This window comes from Giraffa tippelskirchi, chromosome 10 (genome assembly GCF_054371585.1).
Source record: "Giraffa tippelskirchi isolate mGirTip1 chromosome 10, T2T-mGirTip1v1.2.pri, whole genome shotgun sequence".
Taxonomy (NCBI): domain Eukaryota; kingdom Metazoa; phylum Chordata; class Mammalia; order Artiodactyla; family Giraffidae; genus Giraffa; species Giraffa tippelskirchi.
Genome location: NC_137284.1, coordinates 16,151,600 through 16,174,446, shown reverse-complemented (window position 1 = coordinate 16,174,446; position 22,847 = coordinate 16,151,600). Strand labels below are relative to the sequence as shown.

The following is a 22,847-nucleotide window of genomic DNA, read 5'->3' as shown; positions in this document are numbered from 1 at the left end:
GGCCTCCAGCCGGGGCGGGAGTCGGGGGACAGACCAAAGCCCGGCCCGGGCGGCCCCCGCGCCACTCCTGGGCGGGCTGCAGAGCTCGGGGCCGGCGGGACAAAGGGGGCCGGGGACCAATCGGCTTTGTTCGCGGAGGGACCAAGCGCCGGGCCAAGGGACCCGGGCCGGACCCCGCACCCCGGGACGCCCTGCACCCAAACGCCCAGATCAGATCCCCTGGACTCCCGACTCCGGGGCCCCCGGCCCCCGGGACTCCCCTACATTCCCGACCCCCACATCTCCCGACTGCTTCCCCGACCCGCAGCGCCTACCCCGACCCCAGACCCGCACCCCCAACCCGGGACCCGCAATCCCTGGACCTAGCATCTCCAGGACCGCTCCCCGCTCAGCCCGAACGCCGGGACTCCCGCATCCCTTGACCCCGGACCTGAGCCGGACCGCCTCACCCCCGAGACCCCTCCCTGACGCCCCCCGCAGCCCTGAGCCCCGGGCCCCCGCGCCACCAGACCCGCTACCCGCACCCGGTTCCCTCGGGCAGCGTCTGGCGGAGGCCCGCGGACTCACCCCGCACGACCAGCAGCAGCAGGAGCAGCAAGGGCCTTCGCCTCAGCGCCATGTCGAGGCAGCTGAGGGGCCGCGGGCCCGCTCCCCGCGCACGCGCTCTGCCGGCGGTCCGGTGCCCGCCCCGGTCACTATGGCGACCACGGCGGCGAGCCGTCGCCATGGTGCAACGGAAGCCCGAGTCTGGTTGCTATGGAGGCAGGGATGCTCTGGACCGGCCCCTGGGGTCTCTTTCAAAGAATTTGGTGCGAGGAGGTGAAGGAGCGCGTTCAAGAGTGGGTGGGTTAATTTCCACATTTATAAAATGAATCTGTCACTACAGATCCGGAAAGGAACGCTCCATTAAAATTTGAGAAATGAAGTTCTTATTTCACAAATAAGATTGGAGCCCAGTTGTCCTGGAAGCATTCTTGCCTGTGCCATTTTGGAAAGAAAAGTTAAAGGGTTATACGCTCAGTCGTGTCCACTCTTTGTGACCTTTCCTCCTCTGTCCACGGACTTCTCCAGGCAAAAATACTGGAGTGAGTAGCCATTCCCCTCTCCAGCGGATCTTCCTGACACAGGGATTGAACCCGGGTCTTCTTCATGCAAGCAGATTCTTTGCCATCCGAGCCCCCTTGGGGCCTGATTCTAAATGTGATGAGAGGGAAAAGTGCTGAAATCTACTTAAAACACAAGGAAGACATACATTATACAGTACATAAAAGTGATATATTTCTAAAATAAAAGTTTCTGTTAGATCAAAAGCATGATGGTATATTTATTGACCTGTTAGTTCAATAAGCATAACAGTTTATTGCACAGAAAAGCAAGATAATTCTTTGCTCTTATTTCTGAATATTGAGAAATGGTAAGGTTAAGGAGAAAAAAACAGAGAAGAATTTTTTATGGACAAGCACACAAGATGAAGAGAAGGATTACATATACTGGAAATTGGACCCAAGAATGCAGGAGATGTTGAGTGTCATTTAATACTGTGGGAAATTATTGAAATAACTTATTTTACATCCAACATATTTGGATGTAAAGAGATATTTTACATCTCTAATGCTCTAGGAAACAATAAACTCAAAACAACCTTCTTAGTATGGTTATTAGTAAAATAATGCAGAGTTTCCAACAACTAACATTTTTTTAAGTGTTTAACTTAGGAATGTCACTTTTCACACAGTCATCCAGTTTTTAAAGTATTAATATTTTAGTATTTTAGTTTTTACAAAGTAGAACAATGTGTCTATAAGTATGCATATACATATATAATTTACATATGGACTAAATTATAGATGTCAAGAAACATGAAATAGATTGAAGTTGTTGTCAAGGATATGCTTCAACTGCCATCACTAAATGATTTTCTTTATAAGTCTTTGTTCACACTTTTGTTAAGTGTGAATTAATTATATTCCTTCAAATCCCAGAAAGACAGAATAAAAATTTAAAAATAACTCAATCACCCAACTCAATCACCTGTTATGATTCTATTGTTTTTCCTTTCCTAAACCTTCTTTCTGCTCCAGATCACTGTGTTCTAAAATCACAAGTAAAAATGTGTAAAAATTATTTTATAGCGGCAGCCTCTGTCCCAATAAATAAACTCAATAGAGAAATTTGAAAGAATAAAATTCTTCTTAGGCCCACTGACTTTTTTCCCTTCTGCTCTCTCTCTATTCTGCCATTCTCTTTAGTCCGGATTATACACTCAGGCATATTTGCCATTTTGGTGACCTAGGAACTATGATAGAGTATCTGATTGTGAAAACAGAAGTTTTCAGAATCAATGCCTCTTCTCTACTACCGAATTTCTTATGTTTGCACTGTGAAATTGTTCGGTCTGTTAAACAGTCTTAGGGAATCTTTTGAAACTCAGAACAAGACCACAGAGAAAGGCTCAGTGAATATTCTACATGGAACAGAGATTCCTATGAGAGTGAATGCAGGTACTTCATTGTAAAACATTGATTTTCCTCCACAGACGGAGTCTGCTTGTCGGGACCAGTGGCTGAGACAGAATCCTGAAATGGAGCCTAACTAGTGACATGGTAAGATGCAGTTGGCTATCAGATGATCTTCTCCTCCTGTGATTTCTCTCTTCTTGGGAGAGTTCAGACCCTGTGCAGAAGGGCGTCAGAGCTCTGGAAGCATTCAGTGAACAGGACTGCTGAGTCTATGCTTCTATCACCACATTATCCAACTGACTATGCTTGTTTCTAATGGTGGCTTACTAAGGAGAAATACAGGTCTTAAAAGAGCTCAGGGAGGGGCTTCTCTGGTGGTCCAGTGGTTAAGAATCTACCTGACAATGTAGGGGACACGGGTTTGATCACTGGTCCAGGAAGATCCCACATGCCATGAGGCAACTAGACCCATGCACCACAACTACTGAATCTGTGCACCCTAGAGCCTGTGCTCCGCAAAAAGAAAAGTCACTGCAATGAGAAGCCTGTGCAATGCAACTAGAGAAAGCCTTCACACAGCAGCCAAAAATAAAAATAAATAATTTTTTTTTTTTTAAAAAGAGCTCAGGGAATGAAATGTATTTGTGCTAAATTTGAACAACAGCCTTTGCAATACTTTTCAAACCAACACAAAGTGCAAATCAAGTAGTAAATGGGGAGTGGAATTTTCCTTCAAGACTTGAAACCAAGCAGGATGCTATGGGGTTTCCTCAGATACAAAAGCCTTTCCATGTCCCCTGTTTCTTGTCAGTAGTATTGACTGGGTAAAAAAAAAAAAAGCACAACCTAAAAGTTCAGAGTTAGGTTTCATTTGGTGGACTTGCTCAGGACTTAAGCCTGGAAGGCAGCCTCTGATGGCTCTGAGAGACCTTTCCAAAGAGGGCAGGGAGGAGTCAGGGCAGATATTTCTGGCAGGGCATTTCTGCAACAAACACCAGATAGTCAGAACATCAGGAGATTATTGTTAATTAAAGAAAAGCCAGATACCTCAAGTTAATGAATTTTGGGCTTTTCTACAAAAGTCCCGACTTACTGAAATCATTCCTTTGATATGCCTCTTAATTATCTAGGGCCAGTATCCTGTTTTTCTCCCTCCTGAATCCCCTCAGAGTGGGGGAGGCTGCACGGGCTAAAGGTCTGATGGCCGAAACATCCTTTGTTTACTGATATGGCAGGGAAATTCTTCATCCAAAGCAGGAAAAAGGCTTCAGCCTTCTAGACCTTCCCTGAATTCCAAAGGACAAGTTCAAACAGTTCCTAACTAGTGAAGAGAGGTGATGCTGAAACAAAGGAAGAGGAGTCAAGAAACAATAGTACCTCGATAAAGCAGAGTCCTGGTTCCTCCTTAGAGTAGTGCACAATATACCTTTGAGTCCGTCAGCAAGAACCAGGGCCCCTGCCCAGGTAGAGGATGGTAATTTCAGGCTGAGCACAAGGTTCCTGGGCATCACCCTGTTACCTCCCCACCAATCAAATAGAAGGAAGTCATACACGCTGTAGCGCTCACCCTGAAGTTGCCTTTAAAAACTCTTCCTGCAAAATGATCGGGTAGCATAGGGATTCTTAGAGCATGAACCCCCTGTCTCCTTGTGTGTCCCTACAATAAACCTTTCTCTGTTCCAAACTTCAGTGTTTCAGTTGGTTTGGTCTCACTGTGAGTCAGGCACGTGAACTTATGTTAAAAAACAGACTTGCCTTCAAACAGATTGGAGAGATGCTGGAAGCAGCATGTCCAAGGGAGGAACATGGGCTCTGGCATCTGATGGACAATGATTCAAAACTTTGGATTTTGTAAACTTGGGAAAGTTCCTTCTCTAAGCCATGGATTCCTTGTCTATAAAATAGGGATAACAATATCCACCTCAAATGGTCACTTTGAAGATCATGTGAGAAAAGATTTTGAGCATACTAGGTGCCATGTTTGGACAGAGAAGAGAGTTAGTTGGACCATAAAGAAGACTGAGCACCGAAGAATTGATGCTTTCGAATTGTGGTGCTGGAGAAGACTTTTGAGAATCCCTTGGACTGCACGGAAATCAACCCAGTCAATCCTAAAGAAAATCAACCCTGAATATTCATTGGAAGGACTGATGCTGAAGCTGAAGCTCTAACTCTTTGGCCACCTGATGTGAAGAAATGACTCATTAGAAAAGACCGTGAAGCCTGGAAAGATTGAAGGCAGGAGGAGAAGTGGATGACAGAGGATGAGATGGTTGGATGGCATCACCAACTTAATGGACATGTGTTTGAGCAAGCTCCAGGAGTGGGTGATGGACAGGGAAGCCTGATGTGCTACAGTCGGTGGGGTCACAAAGAGTCGGATACGATTGAGTGACTGAACTGAACTGAATCAGATGTCAACATCATCCACCTAGATCCAACCTGTCAGGGATCTGAGTGCATGTGGGCAGCACACAGTTAACTTCTCCCACCTGGCTGGGGTTCCAGTACTTGTAAAACAGCTTCCCCTTTAGAAGGAAATAGGACCTGACCTAAGGCTGCACTATTGTTCCTTGACTTCTCCTCCCTCCTCTCTGCATCTCCTCCCTTCTCTATTAGCAACTGTTTGAACCTGCCCATTAGAAATGAGGGAAAGTTCCTGGAAGCTGATTGAAGGTATTTTCTGCAAACAAGAGAATGGAGGACACAGAAAGGCTTTTGTGCCCCAGAGCCCCACAGGGTCCAGCTTGGTTTCAGTGTGACTGAATTCTGAAAAAGTAACGGTAACTGGCTCCAGGTCCCCTCTTTTCAAGCCCTACCCTCTTGGAATATTTCCAACTCTGTTTTCTCATATTTTATCTTAACTATCATCTTCTATTTCTTTTCAGTGTCTTTCCTTAGTTTTATTTGAGTAGGAGGACACCACCCCATAATCTCAGGAAACAGTATGTAGACTGGAAAAAAAAAGCGTACAACCTAAAAGTTGCAAATTGTGGTGGGTTTGTGTTTTTTCTTTTGCGGCGGGGTGGGGGGGGGGTGGGATTTACTGAAGACACAGCCAGGGAGACAGCCTCTCCTAGTCTGAGGGACTGCTCCAGAGAGCCAAGGGGAGTCAGGATATATAGAAGTTTTTACTGAAAAAAAAATCACATGTAGTCAAATGTCAAGAGATGAGTGCTAATCACACATACACATACACACACACAAAACGGACATCTCAAATTAATGACTTTGGTGCTTTTCTATTTGTGGGATGATGCAAGAGTCTGGGCTCATTGAAATCATTCCTTTGACTGCACCTTAAATATCTAGGGCCTGAGAACTGTTTTCCTCTCTCCTCTCAGGGCTCACTGCTGGTGGGCTGCACTGGCTGATGGCTTGCTGGTGGGCAACGTTCTCTGTTTACTGAAATGACAGGCAACATTTTTTTTGTCAGCAAGTAGCAGACGTTTCCTCTAACAATGTAAACAGATAGGGTAGGTGGTCCCTGGAGAAAGAAATCCAGGCATTGTTGTTATTGTTCCAGTCACTCAGTCGTGTCCAGCTCTGCGAGTCCATGAACGGCAGCACGCCTGGCTCCCCCAACCTTCACTATCTTCCAGAGTTTGCTCAAACTCGTGTTCATTCAGATGGTGATGCCATCCGGCCATCTCATCCTCTGTTGCCCCCTTCTCCTCTAGACTTAAAAGAAGCCGTGTTTGGCTTGAGCCTTTCTGTGATCTCATCTTGGCCACAGTGCCTGCCCTTGAACAGGTCTCAGTAATCAGTGCTCTTAAGGGAAGAGACGGAATGCAGAAACAAAGAAGCAGCCAAGAAACAACAGTGCAGGGGACTTCCCCAGCGGCCCAGTGGTTCAAACTTCACCCTCCAATACAGGAGGAGTGGGCTGGATCCCTGGTCGGAGAACTAGATCCCACACGCCTCGCAACCAAACACCAAAACATAAAATACAAACAATATTGTAACAAATTCAATAAAAACTTTAAAAATGGTCCACATCAAAAAAAAAAAATCTTTTAAAAAAATCTACAAAAAACAAAACAAACCAAAAGTCAACAGTTTAGCGATAAAACAAGAGTCCCAGTCCTTCTTCAAGGGAAATACGTAACCATCTCACACAGCCTCTGAGTTCTGCAGGAACTCTGGCGCCCACCCGGGAGAAGGACAGAGTGATTGTGCGGACTCTCGTGGCTGCCATCAGCTCAAGCTTGGACTCTGCTGACCTTTGCCGCAATTCTATGCTGAGTTCACCTCTGCTCAAGCCCCTTCATGAAGATGCATGTAACCTTCAGCGTAAAACTTCCTCAATTTTGCTCTTTGGGGAGGAGCTGCTTCGGGAAAGATCCCCCATGTTCTTCCTACTTCCTGAAAGTAATACATCCTTCCTCCTCCCACTCTCTGGCTTGATTGTATCTTTTGGTTCCACACTGACCTAGAGGCAAACACAGTTTTGGGGGCTAACAATCAGACATGCTGCTTGTGTTGGATTAAGAAGCAAAGTTGAGCACCTTGACTTATTTGCACATTGCTCTCCATTGCAGTGGTTCACTTGAAAAAGGTCATATGAATGTCCAAGTTTGGGCTTAAAGTGGCTTCCTAGAGAGAAACTTTGTAAGAAGCTATTTAGCAGGCCTTTCACGTTCCACCCAAAGGAGGCTGAGTGTCACAAGCCAGAGTATGTCAGCGTGGGGGGTGTGTTTAAGCAAAGGAATCACATGTGCCATGGGTGAGAGAGGAAGCCTCTCCCCTCTGCCTGGGGTCAGCATCACCCAGGGCCTCTTTATTCACTGGTGCACAGGGAGTCATGACACCACCACCACCAAGGGCAAACTGTGACATGCCCACATGAAAGCCTGACATAGGATTGGCTTCTCCCAGGATGAGGGCCTTAAGGATGATGGATTCCAGCTCCTGGTCAGGGCTCAAGGTGTCAGCCACAGCGCCTTCTTTGAGTAAGTGGAGAAGCAGGGCTTGGGCGAGAAGAGGGATGGCGGGGGGGAGGCTGATAAACAACACTCCCCATAACCTCCCAGAAGGACACCTGCCAAGAAATAAAACAGACCAGCTCTTTCTTTCTCTCCCCTTGGCCTCAAGAATATTTCCACTCTCCTGGGGAAAGCAAGAAACTTTTCCTAATCTATGTTTCAAGACTGGAGACATGTGTGATCTGAGTTAGAGCCATGCCAGGGTGAGAAGACCCAGGGCAGACAGGACTGCAGCTTGGACGCTCCCTCCCAGACACCCGTCCTGCTGCTGTGTTTACAGACTGGAAGTATTTTTATCCCAACCCTCCGAATGAGAGCTAGTTTTCTCTTCACTCAAGTTGTACTCCCAGTGTTTACTTCCTGGAGGCACCGGAGAGAGACCAGGGCCTCGCCACTGCCGCCGGGCACCTGTGTGCCTCGCACTCCCTCCTGGGCACACCCCTACCTACTCAGGGGTTTGGGAAAGGGGACTCAGCTCCCCCTGCCCTGTCATTCTCTTTATCTTGGAGTCTCTGTCCACAGATGGGAGAAGGAAATGGCAGCTCACTCCAGATTCTTGCCTAGAGAATCCTGTGGACAGAAGAGCCTGGTGGGCTGCTGTCCATAGGGTCGCACAGAGTTGGACACGACTGAGGCGACTTAGCAGCAGCAGCTGTCCACAGGTGACAAATTCCAGGGGTCCATCTGTCTCCTGCCTCACTTGGGTGCAAGGTTGTGGATTGTTGTTGTTTAGTTCCTGCGTGGTGTCTGACCCTTTGTGGCCCCATGGACTGCAGCCCACCACGCTCCTCTGCCCATGGGATTCTCCAGGCAAGAATACTGGAGTGGGTTGCTATTTCCTCCTCCAGGGGATCTTCCAGGCCCAGGGATGGAACCTGTGTCTTCTGCACTGCAGGCAGGTTCTTTACCACTGAGCCACCTGGGAATCCCTTTTAAGGTTTTGAATATTCACACAGTTAAATTTATTTATTGTGCCACTTATAACATCAGTGTCTTTACTTTCTGTTCGGCTTTTTTTTTTTTTTAATTTAGCTATTGATATCTGGGAAAGTTTAAATATCAGGCCGTGATGATGGATTTCTCATCATTTTGTTTCTGTGTTTTCTATGAGCTCACGGGTTTGGGAGCGTCATGCCATCCTGGTGGACAGCGTGGAGCAAACATGTCGCTTCCACCCTCCTCGGCCTCCACTCCTCCCCACCCCACCCCTTCAGGCTTCACCAGGAGGACAAGGCTGCCCTTGCTGGCCTCAGGCCTCGGCAGCCTCTTCCCCTTAAGTCCCTGTAGTCCGAGCTGGTCTCGCAGGTAGGCCTGGTGAATGTTCTCCACCAAACACATACAGTGCTCTCTGTGAGTGAAATCACGGCAAACCACCTCCACGCCACAGCCTCCAGCTGGAAGGCCACGGGTCAGTGCTGGCCTTGTGTCACGTCTCCTGAGGGCCTGTGGCATGCTGCTTGCTTGATGGCCATGTTAAGAGTGTCGAGGCACATCGATGTCACAATCATAACATATGCTACAGAATCACCTGTAGAGATTTTTCAGAATAAAATAATACCTGTGTGTTTGGAATGATTGAGGAACTCTTCCTGGAGATGTGAAAAGACCTGCATAACTTTTGATGATCACCTTCCGTCATTTAACTACCCGTCCAGCAAACGTCACTCTCGTACTGTGTTTGTCCCCGAAATTGAGCAAAGAACCAGAGATAATTCGGGCACAATTTCCTTCTTCCAGGAGTCTGTAGTCCCGTAGGAGAGACAGAAGGAAAAATAATTGTGCCTTAGGCATCTAGCAACTCACAGAATGAGCCAGTGTGGCTCTCCACTGCTCCGCTGTATCACACAGGGAGATTCTGAATAAAATAGAACATGAAAATTAACATGTACATTGAGCTTGAAATAAAGAAATCCTCAAGCGACAGAAAAAGGAAGGAATTTAAAGCCCAAATAGTAAGTCTGCAAACTGGAGCCAATGCACAGCAAACAGGAGGAGGGTATGCAAAGCCAGGGGAGTAGCTCATGACCTATGAGGACGGGGACAGGCCTAGGACCCGTCTGAAGCAGGACTCTGGACCTGAAATTCTGGCTCTAAAAGGGGGAGGACGGCTAGGAAAAATCTCCATCCATCATTTTCTGCTGTAGGCTCTGGGAAAGGAAAAAAAAAAGTTTCCTGTGAAAAACTCAAACTTTCAGGTGTGGGGTGTGAACTTATACTATCTCTCAGGGTGTGGGAATCCCCAAGTCCCCAAATTAATGTAAAAATTGTTCTCACACTGGGGAAACCCATGGGCAATCAGTTGAAGCAAACTCACAGCTGTTCCTGGTGTGTCCTGAGAGCTCAAAGGCCCCCACGAAGGGAACAACTCCACAAAGATGCAAACCATAATTTACAAGTCCTGGGAGGAGACGGCCCGCCTCACACAGAAGCAGCATGTGACCAGCAGGGGAATCAGCCTTGAACCTTGAGATAATGAAATAATCCAAAAGGGACAATAAAATAAGTTGCCTTACAAAGTGCACAGAGATAAGAGGGCTAGAAAACACGAGGAACACAAGAGCACTGGAAAGATGAGGCAGACAAGAAAGAGCTACATAGGGAGTTAGTAGGGGCTTCCGAGGTGGCTCAGTGGTAAAGACTCCACCTGCAATGCAGGAGACCTAAGAAACCCGGGTTCGATCCCTGGGTTGGGAAGATCCCCTGGAGGAGGGAATGACTACCCACTCCAGTAGTCTTGCCTGGACAGAGGAGCCTGGGGCTACTGTCCATGGGGTTGCAAAGAGTCAGACACGACTGAAGCGACTTAGCACGCATGCACTTGCAGAGTTAGTAGGAATGAAACCTTTAGGAGGAAAAGAAAAAAGAACTCCATGGAGTTGACTGGGGACTTCCCTGGTGGTCCAGTGGCTAAGACTTTGCACTCCCAATGCAAGAGGCCTGGGTTCTATCCTTGATCTGGGAACTAGATCCCGCTTGCCACAGCTGAGAGTTCACACACCACAGCTAAATATCCCATATGCTGAACCGAAGACCCAGGGCAGCCAAATAAATAAAATATAATAAAAAAAAAATTTGACTGAAAGAAAATTAACGAAGTGAGAGATCTTAGGAAATTATGCAGGACCAGACACAGCGAGGTAAAGACATGAAAATTTGAAAAAGATGTTAAGACTTGTAACAGAGGAAAAGAACTGTAGAGGAATAAAATAAGAACAGGAAAAAGCAGTAAGTGAGGGGACAATGACTCAGAAAGGCCCAGAATGGATGAAAGGCCAGATCCTTAGTTGGAGGAGGCATCCTGTGTGAGTGCCCAGGAGAGAGAAATGTCTCCTTTCGTTTAGTTGCCTAGCCTGACAGGCCATCTCTAGACATAACATGGTGAAGTATCAGAACCCAAAACTAGAAGAAACATCCCACAGTTAGTTATACTGAAAAGACAGGACATCTACAAGGGAACAACAGCAGTAAGAGAGGCTGGAACCAAAGAAAATAACTGCTCCAAAGAGCTGAGGAAATGAGAGAACAGTCCAGGATTCCATCTCCTCCTAAACAAGGGCTCAGGGGTAAGGGTAAAAACAGGTGACAGCCGATCAGCTGTTCATGTGTTGAAAGAAATACTTGAGGATGATCTAAAAGAAAAGGAGAAAACGATCCAGAAGGAAGCAATGGGGTGAAGGAAGCAAAGAGGAGCAAAAACCTTGCTGAGCAGGTGGGCAATCTGCAGGTAAGCACTGGCTCTAAAAACAGGTGATAATAATAATCTATCCTGTGAGTTTTGAAAAATAAGCCTAAAATACTAGGCACTAGTAACATTAAAACCTATGGTTAGAAGAAACTTACGGCATAAATTTAACTTTTGGAATTAAGAGCATGGAGTTGGAACACTCAGGGTGCTCCTTAAAAGAAAAGAAGTGCATGGCTTCCAGATCAGTTGAGCAGGTGAAGGGGTCCCTGCAAAGAACCTCAGGTGCCAGGCAGAGCTTCATAACTTATCCAGACGGAGATGAGGTTAGGAAGGCTTTCTGACAGGGGAGTGAGTCCTGCCTTTACCCTCCCCACCCACCCTGGGCAGAATTAACCACTTACTCCTGTGTTCCAAAGCATCTTGGCGGTATCTCTGTCCAGCGGATTCTCTAGGCAAGAATACTGGAGTGAGTTGCCATTTCCTCCTCCAGGGAATCTCTCTGACCCAGGGATCGAATCTGAGTCTCCTGTGTCTCTTGCATTGCAGGCAGAGCCATCGGGAAGCTCTAAATAGAGTCTATCATAGCTTATCATTATTGACGTAGGTGTGAATGCTATGCAATTGTCTTTCTTCTGGACTGTGAACTCCGAAGGGGAAGAAACATTTCAGTCTGATGTCAGGAGCTTTCTGTGAGTAGTAGGGGGTGCCGGCTCTGTCTTCCCCCAGCTTCGATTCCTCCCTCTGGTGGTGGCTGCCAGAAGCCCCCAGGCCACTCTTCAGCTGCTTAGGGAACCCAGTACCTGGGAGTGAGCCCGTCCCGGGTGGGGAGGGGCTTCTGTTGCAGGAGGATGAAGCCTGCCTCCCTGGCTGTACCCCCAGGGTCCGCTAAGGCTGGGGGTGGGGCTTTGCCTGAAAGGCACACTTTCTCTCCCCTCCCTGACTGCTCACCACCCTCTGATGGTACGGGGGAGCACACTCCACACAAATCCTCATCACCCCAGGGTCTGATTCCTACTCACCTGGGACAAGGCTGGGGTCCTCAGTTATCCTGGCTCTGCCCTAGCCAAGGTCAGAAGTTCAAATCTTTCCAGCTCTTCTCTTTTGTCCCCTCCCCACCATCCCGCTTCTCCATCTCCCTCCACTTTTCCTTCCTCTAGGAGCACATCAACCACCATCTTCCAGGGCTGGTCTGGGCTGGACTGGGCTGGTTGCCAGGACCCCAGAGTCGTCCACCAAGCCATCAGTCCTGGGTTAAATCCTCTCAGTTCCCTGAGTTTGTTTTCCTAGTTCTTTCATGAGAATCACTTGGTCTTCTGTCTCTCAGAGGTGTTCTGTGATGATCTATAGAAAACAACAGACAGGAATGAATTTTGGAAGAAGGAAAGGCAAAGGGCACATGTACAGAGGATGGGTGTTCTGTGCGGGGAGGTAGAGAAAGTTTCCCAGCCTCCTCCTCCTCCTCCCCTTGGCTGGAAGCCCTGGTGTGTGAATGCCGGGGCCTGGCTGAGGAGAGCCACCCGTCCCTCTGCAGGGCTGGGAGCGCTAATAGCGAGTGGGAGGATTAGCCATATGCCACTTAATTCCTGTTAATCAGGATTGAGAAGAGCTTGTGCTTGTAAGTAACAGCTGAGCCACCCGTCCGGGCGCTCAGGGTCCTCGCCCCCACATTCTCAGAGGCAGCCCCCCTGCCCTGGGTTGGTCCTCCTCCGGCCCCTCTCAGCTTCCATCCCCTCCCTCCTCATCTGAGATTTCAACACGGTCTTTGTTCCCAAGTTCTCCGACGGGCTTCTTGTCTCCACCGTCCTCAGCCACTGCTACCACCTCTGTGGTTTGGTCCTTCCCTCCTCTCGCGGGTCGTTCCCTTTTTTGAACACTCACAGCTCCAGCTCCACTCTAGTGTAACTTTTGTTCTTGCACCAACAAACTCCCTGACTGTTGGCTGACCTGCGAAGGCCAAGTTCAAAGGCAACCGTTCCTGGCTCCTGTGGGCATAGGCGCGTCTCCCTCATTCCTGACCTCACAGAAGATTCCAAACCCTGGCTCCCTCTCCTCAGAGCTGAGGACAGCCCGTCCTGTTTCTGCTCCACGTCCAGGTCCAGCTCCCTGTACTGAGCTCTGAGCCAGCCTGTGTGAAATGGAAACAAATCTCCCACCCAAGGTCAAAGGGTGTGCAGCTCAACTTGGGTGGGCGTCAGCGTCACCCTGTGTCTGCTGTCTCAGGGTATGTGAGTGTGTGTGTGTGCATGTCCACGTGTGTGTTCATGTGCTCACACACTGGCATGCCTCTACCTTCCCACGAAGAGCGATGCCTGTGAGATAATATGCACAAACTCTATGAGGAGCCCCGTGTGAGAAGTGTGGGGCGGTGATGTGTGTGTGTGGGGGAACTTGGGGCTGGCAAGAGGAGGGGCCTGTGTGCACAGATGTGTGTCTGAGCCGTGTTTTGCAGCAAGCTGTTGAGAGGGGGTCTGGAAAATGACATTTGTAGAAATGCATATTTAACCACAGAAACAAACTGAGATGGGCGAAGCGTGGACTTTGGGAAGCCTGGTTTCTGGATGAAAAACAAGAGAGGAAGCTTATTAGGCGCATCCAAACCCTCACAGGATACCCCCTTCAAATGTCCGATTCTGAGGCAGCAGCAGACATCCAGGGTTTGGCGTTTGTTTCCAAGAAGCTTATCAGGCTAATAAAAAAGGCATCTTTGACCTTGCCCCAGCCCCATTCTCAAACTCCAAGGACACACACACATCCCTCCTGCAGGACACCTCACCCCACCCCCCACGCTGTTCTCCCACTGAGCAAGATCCAGTCGCGTGGTCCTAGATGGCTGACAAAGGAGAGCAGGGGGCTGAGAGCAGCCCTGGTCTGGTTCTCCCCCGGCCAACCCGCCGTGGCGGCCTCGGGACAGCCGCCCCGCCGCCGTCCGGACAGCAGGTGTCGGCCACTAGCGGGCCAGCCGGGAGCCAGGCTTATGGCGCCACCTCGTGGCCACTCTCACCATCACAGCCCTAACGCCAGAGTCGGGGCTTCCACCCCAGGCGTTTATTCTGCGCCCACCGTTCAGAGGGAGTTCTGGGGTCCCACGTGTACGCCGCACAGAACCAGACAGGGTTAACCCTGAAACCCACGGGTCCGCAATCTGGATGGGGTGAGGAAGAGGCTTTGGGCCAGCTGGGAGAATTTCAGGTATTTCAGGCTGGACTGCGCTGGGCTGGTCCTTCATCCAGGCCTTGAGATGACTTTTGTCCCTTCTTTAAGAGCATTTCCATACTCATCTAAAAATGCAGGACTGAGAGCAGGGCAGCCTTCATTGACCGCCTGGGGTCTACCAGCCAGGAGTGGGGCGATCCCCTCTGGCAGGGGAGTGGGGAGTGGGCCCTGGGGAGGGGCCCAAAGCCTGGGAGGGGGCACCTCCCAGCCTAGGGCCTGCAGAAGGAGTGCTGAAGTTGAACTCAGATTGCTTTTCTACTAATTCAGTGACACCGAGAGAATTCCTTAGCCCCTCTGGGCCTCGCCTTAAATTTCTGAACCACCTGTTACAAGGTCCCCCTTCATTTGTGTTCAAGCCACATCCACCACCATCAGGTCATCGTTTGTGCTACCAGTCACACAGGTCTATTCTTGTCCCCCAGACATCACTGGCTCTTAAACTTTGCTGGTGTCGTTATGTTTGCTTGCAATGCACCGCCCCCCACCTCGTCTGTACCTCTAAATTCCACCCACCCCTACTGTGAACCCAAATTCCACTCCTTCCCTGGAGCTTTTCCTAGTCTTTCCACCCACACATCCCTCCCTTCATCCTCTCCTGGACCCACCCTGGGCCTCACTGACCTTTCCCTTGGGTGATGCCTCACACACACCTCCTTTCATCTTATGTCCCCGGCCAGGTGACCAGCTCCAGTGGTGGACATGATCCTGACTTGTCTTCACGAAGCCTGCCTGGCCCTGATCTGGCCACACTATGTGCTGAGCAGACCCTTAGTGAATGAAGCGGGATGTCCCTCCTTTTCCTATGTCAGCTTAGATGTCATTTCTCCCAGTAAGTTTCCGTGAACCCACCCCCCATCCCACCCCACGCCTGCTGCTTCTGGAACCTGCCTTCTCCCCCCACCACCCTACTTAGTGTTTGGCCGCAGCTGCCTCCTGGCCTGTCTCACCGATGTGGTGATGAGCTCCTTGAGCAAAGACTGGTCTTCAGGTCACCGTTGCCCGGACTGTTCATGGCGCATGGCAGGAGCCTGGTAACGACTGGTGATGGAACAGACGGATCCAGGTGGGGATGGGTGGCTGTTGTTTAGTTGCTAAGTCGTGTCCGACTCTTCTGTGACCCCATGGGCTGCAGCATGGATGGCTAACTCTCTGTAAATGAGGAGGGCCGGGAAGGGGAAGGGTGGTCTTGAAGACCCCTTTAGAAGCTAGTATGAACTTCTTGGAGGGAGAGTTGCCCCAGCTACTTGAGAAACCACACAGCCATCTTGGTGGGGTCCCGATGTGGCTGTCCCTTGAATGGACGTTGTTGACTTCCGTGGGGATCTGGCCTCCTACTCCACGGGGAGTTTCGTGTTCGCTGGGCTCAGCCTGGCCCAGAACTTGGCAAGATCTCTGGGGCGTTCGTTTTGTCACCAGCCCCGGTGGGAGGGTGGACCGGTGGGTGGGAACCGTTTTGGGAAAGAGTGTTGGGGAGTGTTTGTGTGTGTGATGAGTCAGGGCCAGGGAGCTAGTGAGGAGCCCTAATCTCTGCCCCCTCTCTGTGGGGGGGAGTTCTCACCCCTTGGAGGGGGTGGAGGGCCACCAACTGTCTTTGGAAAGTTTTCTTAGTCATAGCTTCTACCAAGTCAGCTGGCGCTTATGTAATGGGGCCTCTGTTCTACAGACAATGGAGTCCGTTAGGCTGGAATGGATGCTGCCCACCTTGCCCCCAGTGGCTTCAGTCCTACCTGCCGGCCAGGCAGCAGTGCCCTGAGGAAATAGCACTGGGACATCTGTTCCCACTAGAAAGGGCTCTAGGTCTCTTCACAGGCCCCATGGGGAGGGCTTCCTTTCCCTCCTGTTAGTCCAGCACCAGGCGGGGCTGGGGGAAGGAAGGGCCCCCAGTGCCTCTGACTCTGTCTGCCCCGGCCCCAGGTTAGGTCAGGTCCGGCTCCCAGGTCCCTGGCTGCTGTCTTATCGCCGCAGTCTTCAGGCTGAGGGGTACAGATTTGAGTTTCCTGTCTCTGACACCAGAGCCCATTTGCTTATCACAATACAGTCCCATTGGGGGCTCAGATAAGGCCTGAAGCGATTGTGTAAACAGAGTGGGGAGGGTTAGGTGCTGGTGGCTTGGCCGGGGAGGGACGCGGGCCCTGGGCCCTGGGAGGAAGCAGTGCTCGGGGACCCAGAGGGTGTAGGGGGAGTCAAGGGCCTTGCACTGGCTTCTGTGGGGGCAGCTGGTGGCCCCCGGAGGGCCCAGGGTTGCTCCTTACTGGAGGAAAGTGGTCTTTCTTGTGCCTCAGGTGTGGGGGCTGGGGCTGGATGCTCTGGAAAAGGTGGGAAAGTGAGGAGGGGTGTTTGTTAGGGGCGACTCCCCAGGAGAGGGAGGGACAGGGGATAGGGGGCTGAGGATGACCGTTCTGACCATGAGAGCGGCCACTCTCGCCCTGTGGCCTATGTGGGGGCCGGATATACTGTGGACAAGAGAGCTGGGGATGGGGAGAGCTGGGGATGGGGAGAGCTGGGGAGGAGAACTGGGGGTGGCGGGGAGCGTGGTGGGGGAGCTGGTTGGGAGTTTGCAGGAGCCTCCTTGCTACTTTCAGCCCCTTCTTCCATGCGAAGAAGTTTCATGGGGGCCAGAGCCCACCTTGAGCCCAGGCGACGGAGCCAGAAGGAAAGACCTCGAGGGGCCCTGAGATGAATGGGACCTGCTGAGAAAGAGCCGGGTGGGGATCAGAGAGGGAGGCAGTGAGAAGGACGGGAGTTCTCATGCTGCTCTGAGCCGGGCAGGCAGACCCAGGTGGAGAGAGACACGCCCCAGAGGAGGAGACACCATCCTCTCTTCTGCCTTGGTGCCTAGTGGTGAGAGAGACACAACAGAACTTTCTGGGTCCCGCTGAGCAAAAGCTGGGGAGACCCGAGAGGGGAGGCAGGGACAGGAGAGGTGGAGAGGGAGGAGGAAGGACAGAAGAGTCCAACAAACAGCAGGGCCAGGATCTGTTCCACCGTCACACAGAGTCCCCAGGCCCTCCTGCCTTCTCTGCAGCTTGGGGACATAATCCAATAGGCTAGATAGGGCTTGGGGGAAGCATCCAGGAGCCAGGACCCGGGCCCTCAGAGCTCATCCCTGGCCGGGAGCCATCGTGCGGTCTCTCTCCTCCAGCAAGTCTTCCTTCCTGGGATGCAGCTGTCCCTGCCCTCCGTCTGGACCTCAGAGAATCTCCACTGCCATGCAAGGGTGGTGGGGGTGGGGTGGCGCGGGTCAGGGTGCACAGAGCAGAGGTCCCGTCTGCACGTCAGAACCTGAGCCTGGCTGAACCTCTCACTCTCCCTGTCACTCCAGCCCTGATGTGTGTCCCCTTCTTCAGAGGCGGGGCTCACCTGGGGGTGTGGGCGAGGCCCCTGGGATAACGGTGCCGGAGCATCTGGTTCTGAGGCTTCCCACGGAGTCAGTTCTGGTTTTCAGGCACCACCACGACCTCACACGTCTGATCCCGTTTGTCCCAGACAGAGACAGCATGTTCCAGCGATGCTGGCCTCCTCCTCCCTGTACCATGAACAGCCTCTGCTCAGCCCCATTTTCTTGCCCATAAATGTCCTCCCACCTCCAGTACAACCAGCACGCGGCACCCGCACGGCCTCGTGGAGTTCCGCCTCCTCCCCAAAGCCTTCCCTGAGGTTCTAACCCACTCACATCTCTTCCTCCTCCGACTTCCGGTGCTTCCAGCCGTGCCTGGAAATTTTAACTTCGAAATCCTAGACTGGTAGAATTTGTGAGCTGGAAGAGCCCTGACAAATGACCCCCGTCTGTTGCTCTTCATCAGGATGGTGGAGAAGTAACAAGACATTGACAAGCAACCTCTGGCTCTCCCCACAGGCATCACGAATTAACCACAACCTCAGAATCCTTCTCAACACAGCGTTCCAGGCAGAAGTGCTACCGCTGTCCTTAACCTGGACAGTCAGGGGTCATTTCATCTGCAACGCGGATGAGGAAACCGCTTCAGGCCCCAAGCGCATGGGCTGGAGCACTGGTCTGGTCCTTACCCAGTGCTCCTTGGACCAACCGGGCCTCTGTTTGTCTCCTGCTTGTCCTCTGCCCTCTGGATGAAGTGACATCTTAAACTGCTCTGGCACCTGGTCAGGACTCCGCCCGCTCACCTGCGGATGGGGAGGCCACATGGGGTTTCTTCTCATGTCCTGTAACTTGTCTTCATGTCCTATAACTTGTCTTCAGAGCCTGTGCAAAGGGGCAGGGAAGGGCTAAAGGAGGCTCAGTCTGTGTGCTAATCAAGCCCACCCAGGCTCCGGGTCCGCCCTCTGTCCCTAGCAGGCATGGAGCTCCAGTCCCTGGGAAACTGCAGAGGGCACTGGCCTCAGGGGCCAGAGCTGTCCTTCTCTTCTGTCTGCTGAGGGGCTCTGTCTCCATCCATTCAAGAGGCTGTAGGGAGAAGGGGAAGAAATCAGATGCCCACTTCTCGGGCCCTGGGGTGTGGAGGGGAGGGGCTTTCTGCCCTGGGGGAGGAGTCAGGGCACTGGTGTGGAAGGGACACAGCTGACATCCAGGTTGCTGGAGGGACTTTTGCCCCAGCTAGGACTCCTGGAGGCTAAATAGTCTTTCCCCGCCCAGTCCTACAAACTAGAAGCTTCAGTACACCCTGACTCCACCGGGCCTTCCCTCCTAGCTCCAGCCAGTTCTCTAGGTCCCCTTCCTCCCCTCCTCACACCCCAGGCTGCCCTCACAGCACCTTGCTGATCTGCAGGTTTGCAGGCCCCTAACTGAGCTCTGTGGTCATGTTGAAACTTTGCTGGAATTTTCTCTCTAGAACTTAGATTTCCTTGTGTCATCCTCTGCTTCTGCTCATCATCACCTCATTGTCTTCAAGAGGAAGGTGAGCTCCTGGCCCGGGGTTCCCAGCCTTTGCAGAATTTGCCTCTCAAATTGCGTGCTCGCTGCACAGGGGCGTCCTGTGCTCTGTACAGTGTTAGCAGCACTCCTGTCTCGATCAGCTCGAGGCCAGTCTCCCCCTCCCCTGCAGGTTTCACCAACCAAAATGTGTCTGGACACTGCAAGACGTCTCCTGGGGCACAATCGATTGAGACCCATCTTCGCCAACTGATCAGGCTGATAATAATGACTAATGAGTTAGTGCGTTCTTCACCCTTCCCCAGGATTAATCTTCAGAACCTCCCCGTGCGGCGGCCCTATTAACATCCCCATTTTACAGATGCTTAGAAGGCACCCACTTGGAAGGCATTCAGATCTTTCAAGAAAGCCGAAGATTTTCCCTTCTGTGTGGGGTGAGAAGAGAGGAAGATAATCCAAAACGTCTCCTCCTGGAGGCCAGGCTGCTGAGCCAGAGTCAAGGCAGAATTTGAACCTGGGCCGCCTGCTGGAAGGCCTTCACCAGAAGCGACTGTAGCCTCTGTGGAGGGCAGGGAGAGGGGTTTCCCGAGACAGAGCAATCAGGAGCCTACCCCTCCTCTCCCTCTCTTTCTTGGCCCGCTTGGCCTCTCTGAGCAGTGGCCAGGCCCACAAGACCGGGCACAAGCTGACCCAGGACATCTGGACCACTGTTGGGTTGGGGAGGGGGCTCTATGGTGGTGGGTGGGCTGGGCTGCGTGAGTTTCTGGAGAAGCCCAGCTTTTTTTCCCTATTGACAGTCAGGGCAGAGGAAGGCCTTCCTGAGAAGACATCAGTGTTTGGGGTGAGGCTGTCTGGGTAGAGAAGAGGTGGTGCACAGGGGTGGAAGGTCAGGGACCTCTGTGGCCTGTGCTCACTTGTTCCTAAGCACGCACCAGAGCTGGGTGGCTGCTGTGCACCCACAGACCCCCGTGGGCACTGTCTCTGCACCCCCAGGGGTCCCTTCTTGGCCCAGTCTTCTCACACGGGCACACACAGCTTTCACTGCCCCCAAATTCCTCCACTTCTGAAAAAGACAAGGGGAGAAAAGGGCCAGGATACAAGAAGAGATAAAAATAGCTGAAAATAAGCTCTTTGGATCAGAAAGCTCCCTTTTTCAGTGAGTCACCAGTTTTCCAGACTGAGCGCACACACACACGCACATACACACACATTCCGCACAAAACGCAAGCACGCAATCCCGCCTTCAAGTCATGCAGGAATCCTCGCACAGACCCTCGGGTTCATGCTCTGTTCTCAGAGGTAAAATCACCCCAAAATGGGGGGGTTCCTGTGGGCTTTGGGGAGCTTGGCAGGCAAATCCCCCACCCCGACCCCTGCCCCTCACCCTGTGCTCAGCTTCTTCTCACTTCCCTGCATTTCCTGGTCCCCCCTGCAATGGGGCACCCACAGGAATGGGTGGTCAGGCGGGAGCCTCCGAAGCTGGAGCGGGCAGACAGCCCCCCACCCAGGTCCCCAGAACTGGCCCACCAGGTGGAGGAGCCGGCTGGGACCAGGCAGGGTCTGCGAGCAGCTCTGGTAACTGTATTTGTGGCTCTGCTGCGGGACCGTGGCAGGGCCTCCACAAGGCGAGGCGAGCAGGCCTAGTGGACACAGGGCTGAGCGTACGCAGCCTCTTGCTGACAAGAGAGGTCTCCCCCGCTCAGCTGCGGTCGTCAGCTGGGCAGGACGGCCCTCCTTCCTGGGTTCCTCAAGGCTCCTCAGGTGCAGACAGCGGCCCGGACGGACGGCAGCCCATCTTCCAGGACTCACTGCTTCTGTCCTTGTTTCTCTCCCCCTGCCCACCCCCACCTGCCTACCCTTTCTCTCTCTCTCTCCCCTGAAGTTCTTCCCTCCATCCTCTCTCCACCTCCACCCCTGTGTGTAAAGCCCGAATCAGCTTCATTCCAGGCATTGAAAGGAATCTGGTCCTGAGTGGCCCCTCCCGCCTCTCTCCAGCAGCACGACCCCTCCTCCCTCTGAGCCTCTGGGGTCCCAACGCCCCAGGACTTGGCTGGGCATCATGTCCCTGGGCCTTTTCAGGTGGCAGCCAGAGAGGATTTACCTGAAAATTCGGAGCAAATCTGAGGAAATAGCTCTGAGCCTCGTGATGTGCACTGTGTTTAGGATGAGCCCGTAGAGGTCAGGGCTGGGCTCCCCATGCTGGTCTCCTGGGGGCAGCTCTGGGATCCTGTGTCCTCCTCCCCAGCCCTTGGTGCCCTATCTGGCGCGGACCTCGCTGTGCTTGGGTGGGATCTGCATTTGGGCGGCTGGCTCTGTGTGTTTGGTGAGTTTTGTCTCTGGGCCTGTTTCTTTGACTGTCAAAGAAAATATCACCACCACCACCTGCATCATCAGGTCCTTTTATGTCTCTGGTGCTTCAAATAGTGAAACAGGCATCTAGCAAGGACGTAAGTGCCAGGTCAGCTGGCTGGGCCTTTCCGCTCCTCCTTCCCCTCAAAAAGAATGGCCCAAGGAACCCAACCCTTCCCTTCAGGAGTTTCTGGGGCATCAGAGTCAAGATGCAGGACCTGAGTTTCCAGTCTCCCCTGGGGGTCTCCCATCTCTCCCTGGGGGGTCCCCCATCTCTCCTTGGGGGGTCTCCCATTCCCCTTTGGGGGGTCTCCTTCTCCCCTTGAGGAGTCTCCCCTTGAGGGGGTTCTCCCATCTACTCTGGGGGTCTCCTGTCAACCCCTGAGGGACCTACCATCCCCTCTTGGGGAGATCTCCTGTCTCCCCTTGGGAAGTCTCTCATCTCCCCTGGGGGTCTCCTGTCTCCCCCTGAGAGGTCTACCATTCCCTCTTGGGGAGGTCTCCTGTCTCCCCTTGGGGGGGGGTCTCCCATCTCCCCTGAGGGGTCTCCCCTTGGGGAGCTTCCCCTTGGGAGGGCCTCCTATCTCCCCCTGGGGGTTCTCCTATCTCTTCTTGGGGGGGGTCTTCCATATCCCCTGGGGGTCTCCTGTCTGCCCTTGGGAAGCCTTCCCTTGGGAGGGTCTCCCATCTGTTCTTGGGGGGATCTCCCATCTCCCCTTATGGGGGTCTCCCATCCCTCTTTGGGGGGTCTCCTGTCTCCCTTTCAGGAGTCTCCCCCTGGGGGTCTCCCATCGCTTCTTGGGGGGTCTCCCATCTATCCTTGGGGGGTCTCCCATTCCCCTTTGGGGGGGTCTCCTTCTCCCCTTGAGGAGTCTCCCCTGGGGGGTCTCCCATCTCCCCTGGGGGTCCCCTGTCTCCCCTTGAGGGGGTCTACCATCCCCCTTTGGGGAGGTCTCCTGTCTCACCTCGAGGGTCTCCCCTGGGGTGTCTCCCATCTCTCCTGGGTTGTACCGCTTTGGGCAGTATGAGTCTTGTCCACTTCTGTCCCCTCCTGCCTGTACATCCCCTTCACAACTCTGGCCCAGCCTGAGCTGGACATGGCCAGACAGGAGGCTATTTTTAGCCCCAGACAGAAACAGCAGCTGTGCAGCCAGGGCGCAGAGCTTGGCTCTCCAATGGAGGGTCCAGACCCCAGGCAAGCCTGAGGATGGTGCGTACAGGGGGCCTGGGACTCCAGCTCTGTGTCCTCCCTCCTTGGAAGGCAGCTCATGCCTCACCCCCCACCATGAACTGCTCTCTGGCCCCCTCCC

The 22,847-nt window shown here is 52.4% G+C and overlaps 1 protein-coding gene and 1 long non-coding RNA gene across 2 annotated transcripts in view; one reads left to right on the top strand and one right to left on the bottom strand.

Annotated features, from left to right (window-relative positions):
* The window catches only part of JAM3 (junctional adhesion molecule 3), a 43,909-nt gene extending 30,938 nt beyond the window's left edge, over window positions 1-12,971 (bottom strand). Inside the window, exons 1-4 of the mRNA XM_081536543.1 lie at window positions 12,149-12,971; window positions 11,531-11,909; window positions 9,003-9,185; window positions 568-1,194 (exon numbers count right to left, since the gene is read on the bottom strand). Coding sequence (XP_081392669.1) covers window positions 568-727 — 160 coding nt within the window. The 5' untranslated portion in view covers window positions 728-1,194; window positions 9,003-9,185; window positions 11,531-11,909; window positions 12,149-12,971. The remainder of the gene's footprint in view (window positions 1-567; window positions 1,195-9,002; window positions 9,186-11,530; window positions 11,910-12,148) is intronic.
* On the top strand, window positions 759-18,462 carry LOC145524408 (uncharacterized). Its single transcript, XR_014067486.1, has 4 exons — window positions 759-843; window positions 2,537-2,603; window positions 15,020-15,171; window positions 18,199-18,462. It is a non-coding gene; the product is annotated as an uncharacterized LOC145524408 (long non-coding RNA).
* Window positions 18,463-22,847: the final 4,385 nt, after the last annotated feature.